This window comes from Mustela erminea, chromosome 8 (genome assembly GCF_009829155.1).
Source record: "Mustela erminea isolate mMusErm1 chromosome 8, mMusErm1.Pri, whole genome shotgun sequence".
In the NCBI taxonomy this organism is placed as follows: Eukaryota; Metazoa; Chordata; class Mammalia; order Carnivora; family Mustelidae; genus Mustela; species Mustela erminea.
In genome coordinates this window covers 28,292,500-28,310,350 of record NC_045621.1, presented here as the reverse complement: position 1 = coordinate 28,310,350, position 17,851 = coordinate 28,292,500, and the positions used below count along the sequence as shown (strand labels likewise).

At 38.7% G+C, this 17,851-nt stretch overlaps 2 protein-coding genes across 7 annotated transcripts in view; one reads left to right on the top strand and one right to left on the bottom strand.

Annotated features, from left to right (window-relative positions):
• The window catches only part of CNOT9 (CCR4-NOT transcription complex subunit 9), a 32,725-nt gene extending 28,759 nt beyond the window's left edge, over positions 1-3,966 (bottom strand). The window contains exon 1 of the mRNA XM_032354818.1: positions 3,544-3,966. Coding sequence (XP_032210709.1) covers positions 3,544-3,567 — 24 coding nt within the window. The 5' untranslated portion in view covers positions 3,568-3,966. The remainder of the gene's footprint in view (positions 1-3,543) is intronic.
• Positions 3,967-4,089: 123 nt separating this feature from the next.
• USP37 (ubiquitin specific peptidase 37) overlaps positions 4,090-17,851 on the top strand; it is an 86,167-nt gene continuing 72,405 nt past the window's right edge. Inside the window, exons 1-4 of one of the 6 annotated variants that reach the window (XM_032354807.1) lie at positions 4,090-4,345; positions 8,905-9,045; positions 13,585-13,808; positions 17,156-17,327. In XM_032354807.1, coding sequence (XP_032210698.1) covers positions 13,653-13,808; positions 17,156-17,327 — 328 coding nt within the window. In that variant the 5' untranslated portion in view covers positions 4,090-4,345; positions 8,905-9,045; positions 13,585-13,652. Of the gene's footprint in view, positions 4,346-4,436; positions 4,522-8,904; positions 9,046-13,584; positions 13,809-17,155; positions 17,328-17,851 lie in introns of those variants that run through there. The other 5 variants (XM_032354804.1, XM_032354803.1, XM_032354805.1 and 2 more) reach the window with 5 other exon arrangements.

Below are 17,851 nucleotides of genomic sequence, written 5' to 3'. Positions count from 1 at the left end.
GCGAGCACACTCGAACAAGCAGGAGGAGTGGCAGGGAGAGGAAGAGGCAGGCTCCCCAAGGAGCAGGGAGCCTCACACGGGACTCGATCCCAGGACACTGTGATTACGACCTGAGCCAAAGGCAGACACTTAACCGACTGAGCCACCCAGGGTCTCCTAGTGGGGAAATTTTTAAAAAAATGCATAGCCAATCTCTTAAAGGCTTACCTTTGACTATTTTAGCCACCTAGCATAACATTCATTAAAGACCCACATAGTATAGGAAGATTTGTAGTTCTACTACTCTGAAACAACCTCCAAGGTCCGCAACAAAGTGATTTGTTACTTTGTTGAGGCAGGAATTATAGCCCCAAGGCTCAAGTATGGGAGCAAGTCATATAAACAAGGACTATACCCAGCCAACCACCAAGTACTTTGATATTCTTATTTCATCTTTAGGATAATCCTGCATGGTATTTCTGTCCCTATTTCACCGATGTGAGAAATTATATTGTGTGGTGGCAATAATGGCAACATTAAAATGTATGCTATAAAGTATGACAAACACACATTGTGTATTTCTAGCCTAATAAAATACTATTCAAGGGTCAAAATTTAAGATACTTGCCAAATTCTCAATTCTTCCCTCTAGTGAATAAAATCCTATGTTCATGTGATCACATTCTCCTTTGATAGTACCATCTCCCTAGGTGAAGTGATGATTTACCTGTTATTTTATTTTTTAAAACTTATTTATTTTTTTATTTGTCAGAGAGACTGAGAGAGCAGCCGGTAGAGAGAGAAGCAGGCTCCCCGCTAAGCAGGGAGCCCAGTGTGGGACTTGATCCCGGGACGTTGGGATCATGACCTGAGCCAAAGGCAGACACTTAACTGACTGAGCCACACAGGCATCCCTTACCTGTTATTTTAAAAAAGAGAAAAATAAAGGTATACACAAGTATAAAACTTGTCATCATTAAACAAAGAAAATCTTCTCAAGTAACTTAGATTATTGTAGGAACTGTTGCATGTTATCATTAACTCTTCTCAGTTTCCAGTAATATATACCACTACTGTCCTTTATGTAGATCAGAGTAATACAGGCAGTTTATAAGAATGCATGAATGATTGGGGAAAAGGTGGTTCAACTTTTCTATGCTTCCATTTCCTCAGTGAACAAATAGTCTAGTGAATGAGTGGCACAAAGGAACTTCTCAGAGCTTGTGCGGGAGCCCAATAGCATTAACAGATGAAAATCTATCTAAAAGCTTAAATTTTAAATCAATGTAAAGCACTGTAAATGTAATTGAAGAAACAAGTATTGCATATTTATCACAAGTAAAGAACCACAGCTCTAATGGCTGTTCAAAAGATGCATTAGGTTGGGGCACCAGCGTGGTTTAGTCCGTTAAACATCCAACTTCTTGATTTCAGGTCATGATCTCAGGGTTGTGGGACTGAGCCCTGGGTGGAGCACCACACTCAGCAGGGAGTCTGCTTGAGACTCTCTCTCTCTCTCTCTCTCTCTCTCTGCCCTGCCCTTCCCTGGCCCCGCCACTCTCTCAAAACAAATGAATAAATCAAAAAAAGAAAAAGATACATTAGGGAACAAGTGAAAAGAAAAGGAAGTGAATAGAAATAGAGTTTAGACAGTCACGGGAAAAGAGCAGTTTAGTATCAAAGCCTGAGAAGACATAATCAGATGTCCAGGAACTAGACAAGCCAAGCTTAGAAGAATCCCTTGTGTAAATTGCCCCTCCCCTACCAGCAGAAACCTCATCTTTTTTTTTCCCCCAAAGATTTTTATTTGTCAGAGAGAGGGAGCGCCCACACGCCTGCACAAACAGGAGGAGCAGCAGGCAGAGGGAGAAGCGGGCTCCTTGCTGAATAGGGAGCCCGATGCAGCACTGGATTCCAGAACCCTGAGATCACCACCTGAGCCACCCAGGTGTCCCTCAGCAACCTCATCGTCTGACTTGTTTCTTCCCAAATTACATGTATAATTTGGGAGAAGAAACAAAAAAGCTGGCGAAGTTGTAATCACCTCTAACTGAAAGATGGAAAGGTATCCACTCTGAGTACCTACAAATACTTAGAAACATGGCAACAGGGGCAGAGATGCCACTGGCCCTGGAAATGACAATGTATTCTACAGTCTGGTCATATTCAGCATACCTTTTCACTTTCTATATTTAAAGCAAAAGCAATTTTTTTGGTCCTCTATTTAATACTTAAGTCATTTGCCTGATAACGCAATGTCAGTACACTACCCCCTTCAGTCACTTCATCTTAGTGTAACTGATAAATGTCACCAGTATTCAGAAGAGTGCACTCCAATCATACGATCTCGTTTTCCCATTATGGGTGTGTGCTCTCAGTAGTCATCTCCCTCATACATACTTTTTCATCTAGCAAAGTGTTTGTGCCCTTACTTTGTGCCAGGAACTGTCCTGGCACTTGGGGTAACCATGTAAACAGGACCCCCGGGACTTCCTCCTTATTCTTAAGTCAACAAGAAAGTAAATGAGTACAAAAATGACAAAATTGAGATCAGCGCTGAGAAAGATATTAACAGATAAGTTGGGGGCTACAGAACTTCTTTAAATAGAGTGGTCAGGGAAGGTTACTCTAGGAAGATTTAGGAAGAGACCCCAGGGAAGAAGAGGCAGTTACACCCATATGCTGAGTGTGTATGTGCGTGTGCAATTGGAGGGGGTGGGGTAAGTGGTAAGAAGAGCGTCCTAGGAATAGAGATCGGAAAGTGCAAGTGTAATGTAAAAGCACAGGTATAAGGGATGGGCAGGAGACCAATGTGGCTGGAGCTTATGGAGCAAGTGACATAAGACTAGACCGTAAATGTGGGTAAAGACCGTATGGTATGTATGGTAGAGGGAGGGCCTTGTAGGCCACAGCAAGAAGTCTGGATTTTATCTAAATGCAATGGAAAGCCAAAAAATTAGTTCAGACAGGTGTATTACACATCCGTTTTTCTTGTCCAGAGATCGCCCTGGTAAAATGAAATGTGGGAAAAAGGTTTTAAACGCAGAGTATCGTAAGTCGGGCATAATAATCATTCATTTCTCCCGGTCTCCTATTTTCCACATGTAAAGTAAGTGGTGTGAGTTATGAGTTAGAAGCCATTTCCTTCCCGCTGCGAAGTGCTCGGGCAGTGAGTTCTGAGAGCAAGGGCCGTGTCAGATTGACCAAGGAATTCCCCTTCATCCCCGCCGGCGCCCAGCACGCAACCGGCACCCTGAAACCGTCGGTCAGCGCAATGAATCAATGAATGGCCGGTCCCGGCCGCGAGGGAGGCGCTCCAGCGCGGGACCAGGCCCCGGGGCCGGAAAAGAACGCGATACTCGGCGAAGGAGGCCGCGAGAGCCAACAGGGAGGAAAGTGGGGGCCGGCTCCACCACAGTCAAGGCGCGACGAGGAGAGGGCCGGGGCCTCGCAGATTGAGGGCAAGGAGCTGGAGTCCGGGCCCCACACGGGGACCTGGGAGAGCAGGCCGAAACGCGGGGCTAGAGAGGGTCTGGGCCCAGGCCGGAACGCCCAGTCACTCACCGCAGCCGTCGCCAGGCTGTGCATGTTGGGAGCGGCCGCCGCTCTTCTCCCACTGCCGGACGCGTCGCAGCCGCGTCCCAGTTTCAGTGACTCTGCCGCCAAAGATGAAGAGCTGCGGCAGCCGCCATCCGCCTCCGGCTCGCTCCGCCCCCTTCGCAGCCCTATGACCTTTCACCCCTGACCCCGCCCACACACCTCTTCCCGCCTCCCAGCTCCCGGGGAAGTTTACAATCCCAAAGTCTGTCCTTTGCCCCTTAAGATTCTGGGCCAGAAGGACGTCCGCCACCTACTAGTCCCCGCATCCTCTGGTTTCGAGCAGGTATCCCCAAAGAGGGGCGTGAACTCTGACTCTCCTCCAGAGGCCAGTGAAGGGCGGGAAAAGCCGAGCAGTCTCGGAGGACATGTAGTGCGCATGCCCCACTGGGCTGTGTAGGAGGGAAATGGTGGGAGGTCCACAGGGCGCGAAGTGGAGAGTGCGCATGCGTACTCCTGCACGGCGGGGGCGGGGCTGTCTCGTCCAGACTTCTCTCCCTCCTGGGGCGGGACGAAGGCTCAGGAGGGGCGGAGTTTGTAGGCTTGCGCGCACGCGCTTCGTCTGGTCGCGTCGAGTGTGCGTGCGTGCGTGCGTGTTTGCGTGTGGTCACAGTTCCCGCCATCAGCCGCTCTCCCTGACTAGGGGGAGTGAGCGGCTCCTCTTTTTCGTGCCCGGTGTCCCTTCCTTCCTTACCCCCGGCTCCTCCCCCTCCGCGCGGACTCTCTGCTTCCGGCAGGCCAGTGCCGGGCTCCGGACCCGCAGGCACAGGTAAGGCGCGCCCGGCGGACGAGCTTCTCAACTGAGCCGTTTTCCCCAGGTCCCCCTCCCCCCCGTCTCCCCCCCCCCCCGCCTGCGGTCCGCCCACTCGGTGTTCACTCTTCTGGAGTTCGCCCCGCTGCTGCTTAGCTCACCCCTACTCCCACGACGCTCCCAGGGCCTCACAGGTATTCCTCTTGGGTTCCCCCCCAGGCTTTCCCTCTTCTTTGACTTGGTCTTTACTGTCACGCTCTTCCTCCGCAACCCAAACCTGGCCCCTTTTCGCTGGGGGCTGTCGTCGTCCGCCACTCTCCCCTTAGCAAGGCCTACTGTCTCTTCAGGTGTCTTCCGTTGCCGCGCACCCATCAGGCCTTGGACATTCACTCTTGACCATTCTGCATCTTCCCTTTCCGAACCATTTATCACTAAAACGCAGTAATTGTATTTTTGTCGTGCGTTTGGTTGTTCCGCGTCTTCTAGTTATCAGACCAGGTTGTCAGGTTTACCTATTTTAGGTCATGATCCATGAAAGGAAATGATCACTGATGATAAAATCCTGTGTTCTGGAGAGTTGGCCTGTAGTGGTTTTGTGATAATCGTCTTCAAAATCTCGGCTCTATTTAAATGCCTTTTGTGGGGGGCGGGTAGGCAGTATCTAACCAGTCTCTAACTGGAAAAGATGCCTGAGACAGGCTGTCAAGGAGGCAGTTGGAGCTCAGAGGAGAGTTCTGGGCAGGCTGTATAAACTAATGTGTGTATATCATCTGCCATGTTGATAGTAAGTGAAGTTATGCATGTGGATGAAATTGCCTAAGGAGAGTGTAGTACTAGAAAAAACGGACCCAGGAGGGAGCACGGAGGGATTCTTGGGGTTTAATAACTGTATAGAGGAGGGCGAGTTTTTTGTAAAAAAAAGATGAAAGAAGTAATCAATAGTGTTGAATTCTGTTGAAAGATAAAGTTGAATGAGGATTGTAAAGCCTGGTGACATCAAAGTAATCGATGATCACGGCGAGAGATGTTTAATGAAGTGAAATGGAGTATCTGGGTTTAGTGTGAGGGTCTTGTTCACCTTTTTACTCTTCTGTCCTAAGCTTTAAATTCCACCTGTATATTGAAGACTTAAGAATTTTAATTTCCAGCCTTTTCCCTTTATTTTCAGCTCAAGATTAAATAACCAGGTCAGTTGTCTGCTTGACATCTTCACTTGATTTTTTATTCCTTAGGAATTTCAAATATGATACATCTAAAACCAAAGTCTTAATTTTTCTCTCTGTATCCCAAATTCTTTGTCCTTCAGTATTCTATTTCATTAAGTGGCATATTCATTTGTCAACTAACATAAGCTAGAAACTTGAAGTCCATTCTTTTTTTTTTTTTTTTTTGAAGTCCATTCTTGACTTCTACTTCATCCCATGTATTTTTAAGTTCTGTATTCTATATCCAACACAGCTGGCCTTTGAATAGCGCAAGGGTTAGGGGCATGGACCCCTTCGAATTGAAAATCCACATTTTTGACTCCTCTCAAACCTAGCTACTAACAGCCTACTGTTAACTGGAATGCCAGTAGCATAAACAGTCACTTAATACATACGCTGTATGCTATATATATATTTTACGTTGTACTCTTAGAGTAAAGTAAGTTAGACAAAATAAGTGTTAAGAAAATCTTAAAGAAAATACATTTACAGTACTGTATTTATTGAAAAAAAAAATTGTGTATATGTAACTCCATACATTTCAAACCCATGTTCAAGGGTCATCTGTATGTCTGAATGTATTTCTATACATCTTCAGTATCACTTTTTGAGCTCAAGACACAAATCTTTCACCCAGACTTAATTAGTCACTGGTTCCTTATATTCTCATCTGTAAAAATGGGAATAATAATCATCTTATTTGATTGTTATGAGGATTAAATGGCACGTGGCACACAGTAAATAGCCAATGACCATTGTTATTGTAATTGTTATAAGCTGCAACACTTCAGTATTATTGTCTGCCCTATTTTCTTTCATTCTTCCTCCTTTTACTCTCCTCCCCAAACCCAAACAATCACTTCTACATTCAACAGTAACATGTTATTTCTGTGCTTCAATGGGTTTCCCATCACTAAACTGTTTATTATATTTAGGGTAAAATTCAAAATCTTTACTCTGGTCTACAGGATTCTACATAACTTGATTCTTCCCTGCTTCACTAGCTTCATCTTGCTCCAGCCCCTTCTTGCTCACTAAGCTCTAGCTGCCCTGCTTTTCATTTCATTAGTCACACCAGGTTATTTTCCAACTATTGGGCCTTTGCACATGCTGATTGTTCCAGCATGACCATCCCTGTTTAACTCATTTTTAAATAGTAGCTTAGCCTTTGCCTCTTCCTTCTACCCCCCGCCCCCAAGTCTTAAATCAGGTACTCTATTATAATGTCTTGTCATGCCTGTACTTTATATTTGTATTATTTTTTAGAACTTGTAATTATATATTGTGTGATTATTTAAAGCATGTATCCTATTAGAATATATGCTAGGAGCTATTTCATTTTTATTCCTCAAGAATTTGTTAAGTGAATAAGTAAACTGGAGCTTGTTTTAGGAACCATTATGTCTTTCAGAGTACTAGTTTACTGATGTCATCTGATGACAAGAACGTTTTCACTCTTCTGATAAATTAAAGGATGCAAAAGAGAATAACCCAAGAGTTTTCCAGCTATGGATGATTTTACTCATGCTTAGGGCATAAAAATCATTCAGATTGTAGGCTCTGAATTAAAGATAAACTTTATCTAGGTCGATTTCTCCCTTTTAGTCATACACTAATTTTATCTCTGCATTTGTTTTATGGATCTTTTTAGGAAAGAAAGCTCTTAGAAATCAGAACAGTGGTTTATATATTTTACCAACAGGTTAAACTATGAGCATAGTGAGGATGAGATTTCCAAAAATAAAGGAAAGTTCCATATTTAAGTAAGTTATTGTTTGTGGATGTGGAAAGTATTAAAATTTAATAATTTGTGTATATAGAACAGGATTTGTGTTGAAAAATGGAAATAAATATAGGAAGTGAATGAGTGCCAAACACAGAAAGGCATTTGGGTTAATTTTATGTGTAGTGATGAGCCATTAAAAATGTTTCAGTCAGGGAGAATGTTTCAGTTAAGCGAGAAGAGAACATTCTAGAGATATGCTGTGCAGCATTGTACCTGTAGTTAACAGTATCGTATTGTACACTTAAGGGTTTGTTAAGAGGATAGATCTCATATTAAATATTTATACCATAGTAAAATAAAAATTAAAAAAATGTTTGGGAGAGAATTGGCTTCGGTAACAAGTAGTTAGCACTTAAAGTGCTTATTTTTTTGTAGTACAAAAGAAATAAGTTAGGTTCCTGCCCCCACCCCCAATCACTTAGGAGAAAGTTAAGGAGACAAATAGTGCACTCTTCACTTGCCAAGAGAGAGTAGTTCTTTAGAGAGGGCATTGTAGGGCACAGGATTCATTGGGTAGAAACATCCTGAGAGAATGGAGACTGGAAAGTGATTGTTGCTGCAAATCATTGATGAGGATGCATCGTGGTAGTGGTTAAAAACGTGGGTTCTGGTGTTAGACTTAGTTTTGTCTGTTAATAAATCCATAACCAGATAAATTAACTTAATCTAAGTCTCAGTTTCCTCATCTGAGAAATAGAGATAACAATCTCTGTCTTTTAAGATTATTGGGAAAATTAAATGAGATAATACATGCATGGTGCTTAACACTATGCTTAGTCAGTAATTGCATAATAAATATTAGGTGGGAGTGATGGCAAAATGAGGAGTTTCCAAATCAGGGTAGCAGCTATGAAAAGGCTGGGTTTTAGGTGAATGAGAAAGAGGGAAGAGCTGATGCTAATTTTTTTTTTTTTTTTTTCTGGATGGAAGGAAAATGTAGAGAAGTCTGGGAGCCTCTGATAATGAGGGCATGGACTGTATCATCTTCACATTTGTATTCTTTCCACAGTGCTGTCAAATTAAAGTAGCTCAGTCATTTTTTTACTAAGTGAATAAATGAGTTTAAAAAGTTGATATTGTAGCATTCAAAAGGGCAGTGAAAGATGTTTGGTTAGAACTTCAGGGACAGTTGAGACTTAGCCTAAATTTGAGGAACAAACCCATAAAAGTAAAAACCAAATTTACTCACCTTTTGAAATTTGTAGCAGCACATCATGGAAATGGTATTTTCAGACTTAAGATTATCATTATGTAACAATGTTTATAAAGTCAACAAAGAATATACTCTTTTTCACTGCCCTGTTAGTTTCAAAATGTAGCAGAGATAAATACACCAAGAACACAAATGGATAAGGTACAGGCCTGGAGTCCCTCATTTTGCACAACAGATAAATCCCTAAAGTCGATGGTGTGTATATGTATGTATCTTAAGCATTATATTTTAAATGTTTTTAGTAAGGTAGCTTGTAGTTTTTAAATAATCAAAAAGAGTTCATCTTTGTTGTATAAAATGATTGATTTTTTTTTTTAATTTTAATTTTGGTAAATTGGATTCTTTTAAAAAGGCACACTTATATTTTCTTTAGCTGAGTTGATGGCTTCCGGAGAACTGGCATAGCTGCAAAATATGAGTAGTTCCCCAAGAAGAGTGCATTGCCTTTGGCACAAGGATCAGAATAAAGGTGAATTGTTATTACATAGGGTTTTTCAGTAAAAGTCACTGAAAAGTAAGTAATATTTTTATTTGGATGTATGTTTCCAAGAGTATGCAAATTGGCGAGAATTAACAGTTCTTTCTTCTATTTTGTAGTAATGGTTTTATTTTAGCATGCTTGGTCTACCACAGAACACCCCCTACATAAGGATGTTTTCATAGTAGTACTTAAAATATGTGCATTTAAATAACTGTACAGGGTACAGAAACATTTTTGTCAATATTATTGATTGAGCTTTCATAGAATGCTCAGAGTTAAACAGGAATTCTAGTAATTGTGAGAAAAGTTAGGGAAAGAGGACTCTTTGGACCTACTTAAAGAATAATTTGATCTTGCTACACCTTGTCTCAGTAATGTTGCTTTGATAGGGAATTAGCATCATAGAGTTCAAAGAAGCCTTCTTATTGGCCTAGGTTCATAGAAAGTTTAACTGTTACAACTGGATCATGCTGCATACTGAAAAATAAACTTAGTTTTATTTTGTTTTTTTTTTTTCTCTTAATAGAATAGGACAAACCTTGATAGTATAATGAATGTATAAAAGTAGATGTAGTTAATTCATTTAGTGCAAGAGCCAGGAATGGACTACATTAAAGGATTAAGAAAAAGTTTTGTTGGTTCTACAAATTTTATGTCTATACCTTTTAGGGTCTTCTTTTTTTCCTTAGAGGAAAGAACGGTTGCTAGTAGAAATGGTCAAGGAAGTATTCAGTATCTGAAGTAAAATTTCATATACTTAAATCTTTGCATCAAAACGTTTTAGGAATTGTACAGAGAAATTATATATAGAAACAGAAGTAAGCAATAAAGTTTTTTCTCATGTGCTTTAGTGGACTTGGAAATCTTCACCTCCAATTTTGTTGAATAATGTAATTTTTAAAAATATGTTTTGTTAGAGGAATTTAAGGTCATTGACCTTTACTTACTTTGGTCTATTAAAAAAACACTAAGGTAATGGGGCTTTGTTTTCTCTTTTAATTGGTACCCTGACCCCTAATGACATTTCAGGAAAGGTGAGGGAGTTTGGCAGAACTCTTGAAATGAAATTTCTTCATTGAGCAATGAATAGTATGAATCCCAGTTTAAGCAGGTTTACTAATGTTTTTGCTTTAATGCATTCTGTAACTGCGTATTAATTCTTGTTCTTCCACAAATGATTTTTGTCTCACTGAATTTTTTTTAAAAGATTTTATTATTTATTTGACAGAGCAAGAGAGAGCATAAGCAGAGGGAGCGGCAGAGGGAGAGGGAGAAACAGTCTCCCCACTGAGCAGGGAGCCCAGTGTGGGACTCGATCCCAGGACTCTGGGATCATGACCTGAGCTGAAGGCAGATAGGTGCTTAACTGACCAAGCCCTTCTCTTACTGAATTTTGATTAAGATATGAAGACAGCTTTGCATTTAGTAGAAAAGTTCAGATGCACATAGAAAAGGCTTAGATGCAGTGTTCAAAAAATGAGTTATATGAATTACAGCGCCTAGTAGTACTTTTATAAAGAGTTTAGTAAATATAACCCTGTATTGGCCATTTAAGAGGGATTTATGGCTTCAGTATCTGCTCTTGTATATTTTAACAGTAAATTGAATGTGAATTGATAGTACTGATTTCATTATTCTTGAATAATAAGTTTGTTTCTTGTGTGTCAGACACTGCCATAATGGGGACTGAGAGTTTAAAGAATATATTCACTGTCTTCAAATAGCCAAGTGTAGATAGAGACAAAGAAGTAAACAGTTTATGATACAATGTTATACTAGAAGCAAGCACAGGGTACAGAGGAGAATACAGAAGCTTGAAATAGTCTCAGTGTGAATATGGGATTGAGAGAAAAAGGGAAAGGTAGCTAGGAAAGGCTTCTTAAAGAAGAGAACGTCTAAGCTGAGCCTTGATTTTATAGCCAAGAGAAGTCACGGGGATTTTTGGGGGGATGGGAGAGTCCATACAAATTCTCCAGAGATAAAATATAGTGCATGCAAAAGTATAGTGGTATGAGAACATTAAGGCTTTTGGGGGAAAATTACATAGTTCAGATAGCTGGCTTTGAGGGGCTTGTGGGGGATAGAGAGGTAAGTAGGCCCTGGTCATTAAAGGGTGTTTATGTCATGATTTTATTGAGTCTAGATTTTATTGTTTATTTATGAGGGCAGTGGGGAACTGTTAAATGATATTAAGGTGGAGAGTGATGTGATTTGATCTACAGTTCATTATAATAAAGATGTCTGAAAGGTGTATGGAGGTAGAATTGACGGGACTCTACCGTGATCTTCCATTTCCAGTTCAATACCAGTAATCATCAAGAGAAATCAAAGTTAACTCCTATGTTTTTGGATGGACAACTGGGGTAGGAGAAGGGTAACATTCTTGACAATGTTGACAGCAGAGTGCAAAGAAGTCGAAGGACACATCCAGACAATGAAGCACCAAATTATTAATTGCAAAAAAAGTATTATCAACACGCATTGCTGGTCCAAATTCTGTAGTTACTAGTTTGAGCAGTGCCGTGTTAACATGTCTTTAAACAGTAGTGGACTTTGTTACTTTGATGGATTTATATACCTAGCAAATTATCCTATCTAAATCTGGCCAAAGTAGGCATTCAAGAAATTTGATGATATAAGTGAATAGTCATGGAGGACTTAAAATGCATAACATCTTTTAACTATTCTAAGTGTTTTCACATCTTTTTTAAAATTTTACTCCCAGTTATTTGATATTACAGTACTTAGAGGCCTCAAACTAGGGGGCCCCAGGCTGTATCCTGTGTATAAGGGTTTTGTTTGATTTGTAGCTTTTATAAAAATAAATTTGAATTCATTGCCCACAATTTTAAGTGGGAAGTTTTGCATAAATATTTGGAATTCAAGTTCTTGAAAAGTTTGCTGATGTGGCAATAACTGAGTTGACTAATTTTACCTGGTAAAATTAGTTAGATTTCACTAGTAGTTTTTATAGTTTCCCTACTTCAGTCATGTCACCTGCATGGCCCTTCTAGGCAGTTGAGTTTGACCCCTTGTTAACAGCTTATTTATTGGAGGTCTTTAGAGAAAGGTGTTGCAGGCAAGGAATAAATTCAGAAAGTGAATACTGATTTCATTCATATTAAAGCTTTTATCTGTTGCGTGCCAAATGTGTGTTATTTATTTCATTTAGGTATGCAACACTATGGCATTTGCTATTCCTATTTACAGTTGAGAAGACTAATAGTTAGAAAGGGAAGTTATAAATTAGGGACAGCTGTCTGCTAATAGCTAGGTCTCCTGTGTTTTTCTTTTGTATACTACTTTTTTTAAGCTTTTCTAGTTGTTCAGGGACAGGCACAGTATGATGATTTTTAATTTCTTAAATTATAAGTAAGAGTCTGTATTAGCATTGTTTAAAAAAATTTTTTTTAAAGATTTTACTTATTTGAGGAAGGGATGGCAGGAAGGGAGCATGGGGTTGGGGGAAAAACAGGCTCCCCACTGAGCAGGGAGTTTGAGCTCAACAACTACTCAGGGGCCCAGATCTGGGATCATGACCTGAGCCAAAGGCAGACACGCAACTGACTGAGCCACCCAGGCACCCCTGCATTAGCATTGTTTTTTAGAGATTTGGGAAGAGTATAAATAAAATGTCTTAATAATTTTAGATGATTGTGCATATGTTTATGTATATACATGTATGTAACACATACTACTACTTAATGTTCTTTGCTATTATAGTTGTATTGCTGATATTTGGTAAGGTAGTTTGAAGGTCTTAAATATTTTTTATTGCTGTAAGTAATTTTTAAGTATTTAGAAGTTCATTCAGAAATTTGAGTATTTGTCAAAGATAAAATTGGTAAAGATTCTTTCCACTTTATGGTAATATTAAGCATAAGTGCTAGGTTGGTTCTTAAGAAGAGAGTATTTGTTTGTTTGTTTGTTTCGCCTAGAGAATAAATTACTTTCTCAATATAATTCTGGAAGTTTAATTTGATTATTCTTAAATATTTTTTTATTCGCTTAGTGTTTTCAATACGTGTGGCTATGCTTACCCTACTGCCTGGTAGAAGGAATTGTTTTGTGATACGATTTTGGTATTTTGAAAGGAACTCCATTCTAAGAAATGGAGTCAGCTGACTGAAAATATTTTTTAACTTACATTTGAAATCCAAAACCCTTCAGCATTCATGAAGGAAGATAAAATTTAGTTATATTGCTATGGGCAATCACTTTGGAATCTTTGTGGAATCTTTTGTTTTCCTGATTGACATGCCTTTAGTGGCAACAATCTGGTTATTGATAGTGCAAAATGCAAAATTTAAGCACTGTTAGGGCATAGATACTGGACATATGCAAAGAAGGGAACATGTAGAGAAGAAAGAAAGGTGGGTGGATTTAGTCACTGATGTTTGTGATAATTTAGTTGTCTTTCTTGTGCCTATCAGCTAATCAAGGGCTTTAAGAATGCTTAAGAAAAAGTGGTTTATTGAAATAGAAGGACATAATGTGGTTTATTATATGCTCTTTCAAACTCTTAATCACTCTTAGTGAATTGTAACTTACTATTTTATTTTTCTTCCATAGAATCTGTCAGGTGAAGGTGTATTCTTGCTTTTTAATTTGGCTAGAAGCAATTTATTTTTAAAGAAAGTATGTCTCCTCTGAAGATACACGGTCCTATCAGAATTCGAAGTATGCAGACTGGAATTACGAAATGGAAAGAAGGGTCCTTTGAAATTGTGGAAAAAGAGAATAAAGTCAGCCTAGTAGTTCACTACAATACTGGAGGAATTCCAAGGATATTTCAGGTATTACTGTATTTTGATGTGGAATAGATCTTGAATCACACCCTTTAGTGAATACCTTCTCTGTACCATAGTAGTGTAATGGTAACCTTCCTTCTAGATTAACGTTTCTTCTTATTTCTGGGACACTAAGTTTTGTGTGCATATTTTATGAATTTTTGAATAGCATCGTTGATGGTGTAAAATAAAGAGCAGGAAGTGGTCACCATTACTGAAAAGAAAACGAGGAGGAAGCTGAGAGAACTGAGTTTTCCATCAAGCTATTTTAAAAACCACAATAGGATAACTTTAGTTATTCCTTGTTTTTCCTTAGTATATATAATAGATTCATCACTGTGTAGTATTAGCTTTGAATAGCACTCTAAAGCTAATGCCTACTTCCTAAATAATTCTGCCAAAGTTTGTGGTATGGACCTTTCAAGGATGATTATTGAAGGTCATTCTTACTGATATTTTCTTCTAACTATAAACTTTTGAAGAATTTCATAGTTTTATCACTGCAGAAAATAGTTAATTTTATTTTTACTTCTATACTGTTTATTCTGTATAGCTAAGAGCTACTCATCTTAATATGATTTGAAGAAAGCAATATCATTTTTCTGCACTTTAAAATTCCGTATTTGTTAATTTGATACTACAAAAGTATAATATTCATTCTAAACTGAAGTACTTTGTTGAATAACAATTTATGAAATTTTATGCTTGAGAACCCTAGAGCTGGGGTGAAATTTCCATTTCTCTTTGCATTTGAACTGTGAAAATAAATTGCTTATAATTTTGTGTATCAAAGATATTCTTAAATAGATTGGAGGTGGTGACATGGGAAGTAGAAACAATAGTCGTTTCCGCCACATACATGTATCTAGTAATTGGTCATCTCAGTGAAAGAAAGATTCCTTTTCAAATAGAGATTCGGTTTCTCAGTCCTTAGCCTAAAGTAGCAGTCAGTAAATATTTAAATATTTAAGCAAACATAGTTCTTTAGGAGCATGAGGATTCTGCCTGTGATTCCAGCCTCATCGCAGTTCTAGATCAGTTTCTTCAGCATTTATTTTGCTAACCACTTACAGATTACTGTGGTGGGTAGTGTACTAAGGGTTAAGAATACGGAGCTGAACGAGATGCTTTCTTCTCAAACTTAAGCGTAATCAGAAGGATTTTCAGATGTAAAAATATTTTAGAGACACTGAAGTAATGCAAAGAAGAGAGTGGTTTGTGCCTGAGCATTTAGAGGATAAATAGGAGTTTGCCAAACAGTGGAGGTAGGACAGAGGTGATTTCTATCCATGGACAAACAAATGCAAGTGTGAATCAACCCTTAGGGAACCAGAAAATTATTTTAAAATAAATGGACAGTGGGGAGTGTATGGCAGAAGCAGAGGCTGAAGAGCTAGATTTGAACCAGATCTTGAAGTATCTTACTAGTCATAATAAAAGGATCTTATTCTAAGGAGTCAAGAATCTCAAGTTCACTTTCATTTAGAGGCTAGGCAGATGACCATTTCAAGAGATAGTGGAAGAAGAGGGACATATAGGAGGTTATTGTGGCAGTTTCCATGAGGAATAAAAGTCCTGATTAAAGGATAAGACAGCAGGAAGAAACAGGAGGAGGAAAGAATGGATTTGAAGAGATTTCAAGATGACTTGACTCATTAGATTTAGGGAGTGAGAAAGAAAAGACTGGGAAGATTCCCAAATTTCTGAATGGATGGCCATGCCTTTCATGTCTTGGTAGGGGGCAGAGGGAAAGAATTGGGGTGGGAGGATTAAGAGAAATGAGTTGTTTGAGGTGTCAGGCATTCAGATGTTGGTATCTAGGAGGCGTTAGGTAAATAGCACTGGAACTCCAGCAGAGAGGTCTGGACTTAGAGAAAAGATGGAAGGCCTCACCATATGGTAGTTAGTAGAATTACAGGCTTCATAGGATTTTCAGTTGTTGAAGACTTCAAATTCAAGTTTATTCTCTCATCTTGTTTGTTCATAAACTTTTTCCCTTACATATTTTTCATTTTTAAAAAGTGGTATATTGATCTGAAATAGTTGTTTTATGTGATCTCTTTTCCTTTTGTATGTTAAATTTCTTGTTTAAATATTTCGGAGTTAAAGCCATTGAGACTATTGTGCTTTATGATAGAATTTTTACTGAAGAACATGAATTTAAAACCTACTTTGAATAAGTATATATCATTTGAAATTTGCATATAAATTAAGTCTGATAAAATTTTCATTCTTATCTAAAAATTGACAAAGATCAGTTCCAGTTTAAAAAATATAAAATACTATTACTTGTTTCTTTATGCTATTCAAGAGGTATGTCTTCAGCAAAAGGCAGCTTTTGAAACCTTTGTATATGCCTGCTGAGGGAGAACATTAGAGAATAAAGATGCCTGGTTGGCAAGAATTATTTAGGTAGTAAACTGCAAGATTTAATTTGGTCTTGGAGAAATTTCAGCCAAGAGAAAATGAAAGTTATTACTTCATAGCACATAGCCAGAATCTGGAAGAGTATAGAACAAATTATCGAGCCAGTTCTAGGGAATGGAAGAAGTGAGCTAAGAGTTCAGAGTGCTCATGAGCTTCATGATTGAATGAAAGTTAAATGAGCCTGCTTACGCGATTAAAAAAGAAAGAAAGATGGGGCACCTGGCTGGCTCAGTGGGTAAAGCATGGTACTCTTGATCTCAAGGTTGTAAGTTTGAGTCCCATATTGGGTATAGAGATTACTTAAAAATAGTCTTTTTAAAAAAAATACATACATATATAGATAGATAGATAGATGATAGAAGATGTTTTTTCACATTGATAAAGATTTGTTTTGATTTGTTTTCGAGAGGTGGAATTCTTTTGCAGGTTATAGTTTGGATTAATAAATCCTTTTAAATTACAGCTACCTACACCAATTGCCAGATATTTTACAGGTGTTGTGTTTTCTCTTTTGTTTTGTTTTTTAAAGGGGGAAGAAATTAAAAGCCTCTAACACAATATGGCTTTCTAAACTAGTGCTAGTGTAATCATCTAGGCTCTGTAAATTGTTAACTCAGTCGTTTTTTAGTTTTATAACTATGGCTGGAAATTTCCTATTTCCAATTTCCTACCATAAAATCAATAGTGCTAGGGTTACTTTGTAAAATAAGTTTTAATAGTAGGTGTTTGCCTTTCCTAAACGTGAAATCTTTAAGTGTATCAAGAAATGGGAACTCTTTCTGGTTAGAGGGAAAACCCTAAATTAATACAGGAAAGACTAAGAAATGTAATTTAGAAAATATAAAATTTAGTATGGCTTATACAACTTACTATACTTTGTTCCTGTGTATTTTTTACAATAACGATTTTCCTTTTCTGTTGATTAGCTAAGTCATAACATTAAAAATGTGGTGCTTCGACCGAGTGGAGCGAAACAAAGCCGTCTAATGTTAACTCTACAGGATAACAGCTTCTTGTCTATTGACAAAGTACCAAGTAAGGATGCAGAGGAAATGAGGTTGTTTCTAGATGCAGTCCATCAAAACAGACTTCATGCGGGTGAGCACTGATCTTCCCAGGGTTTGCCATTAACAGTTACTAAAGAGTATTACTAGGTAGTAGATCAGTATCACTGATGAATATTGACACAAAATCCCCAACAAAATACTAGCCATGAATTCGACAGTATATGAAAAGGATTATATACTGGGGCACCTGTGTGGCTCAGTCAGTTAAGTATCCCACTCTTGGTTTTGGCTCAAGTCATGATCTCAGTGTCATGGGATTAAGTCTTCCTATCACATCAGGCTCCGAATTCAGCAAGGAGTCTGATTGTCCCTCTGCCTCCGTATGCATACTCTCTCTCTCTAAGTGGGATTTATTTCTGGAATGCGAGAATGGTCCGAGATATGAAAAATCAATGTGATGTACCAGATGAGTGAATGAAGGACAAAAGCCATGTGATTCTTTTCATGCAGAAAAAGTATTTGATAAAATTCAAACCCCCCCCTTTTTTTTTTTTTTAAGATTTTACTTACTTGACAGAGAGAGCGATCACAACTAGACAGAGAGGGAGAAGCAGG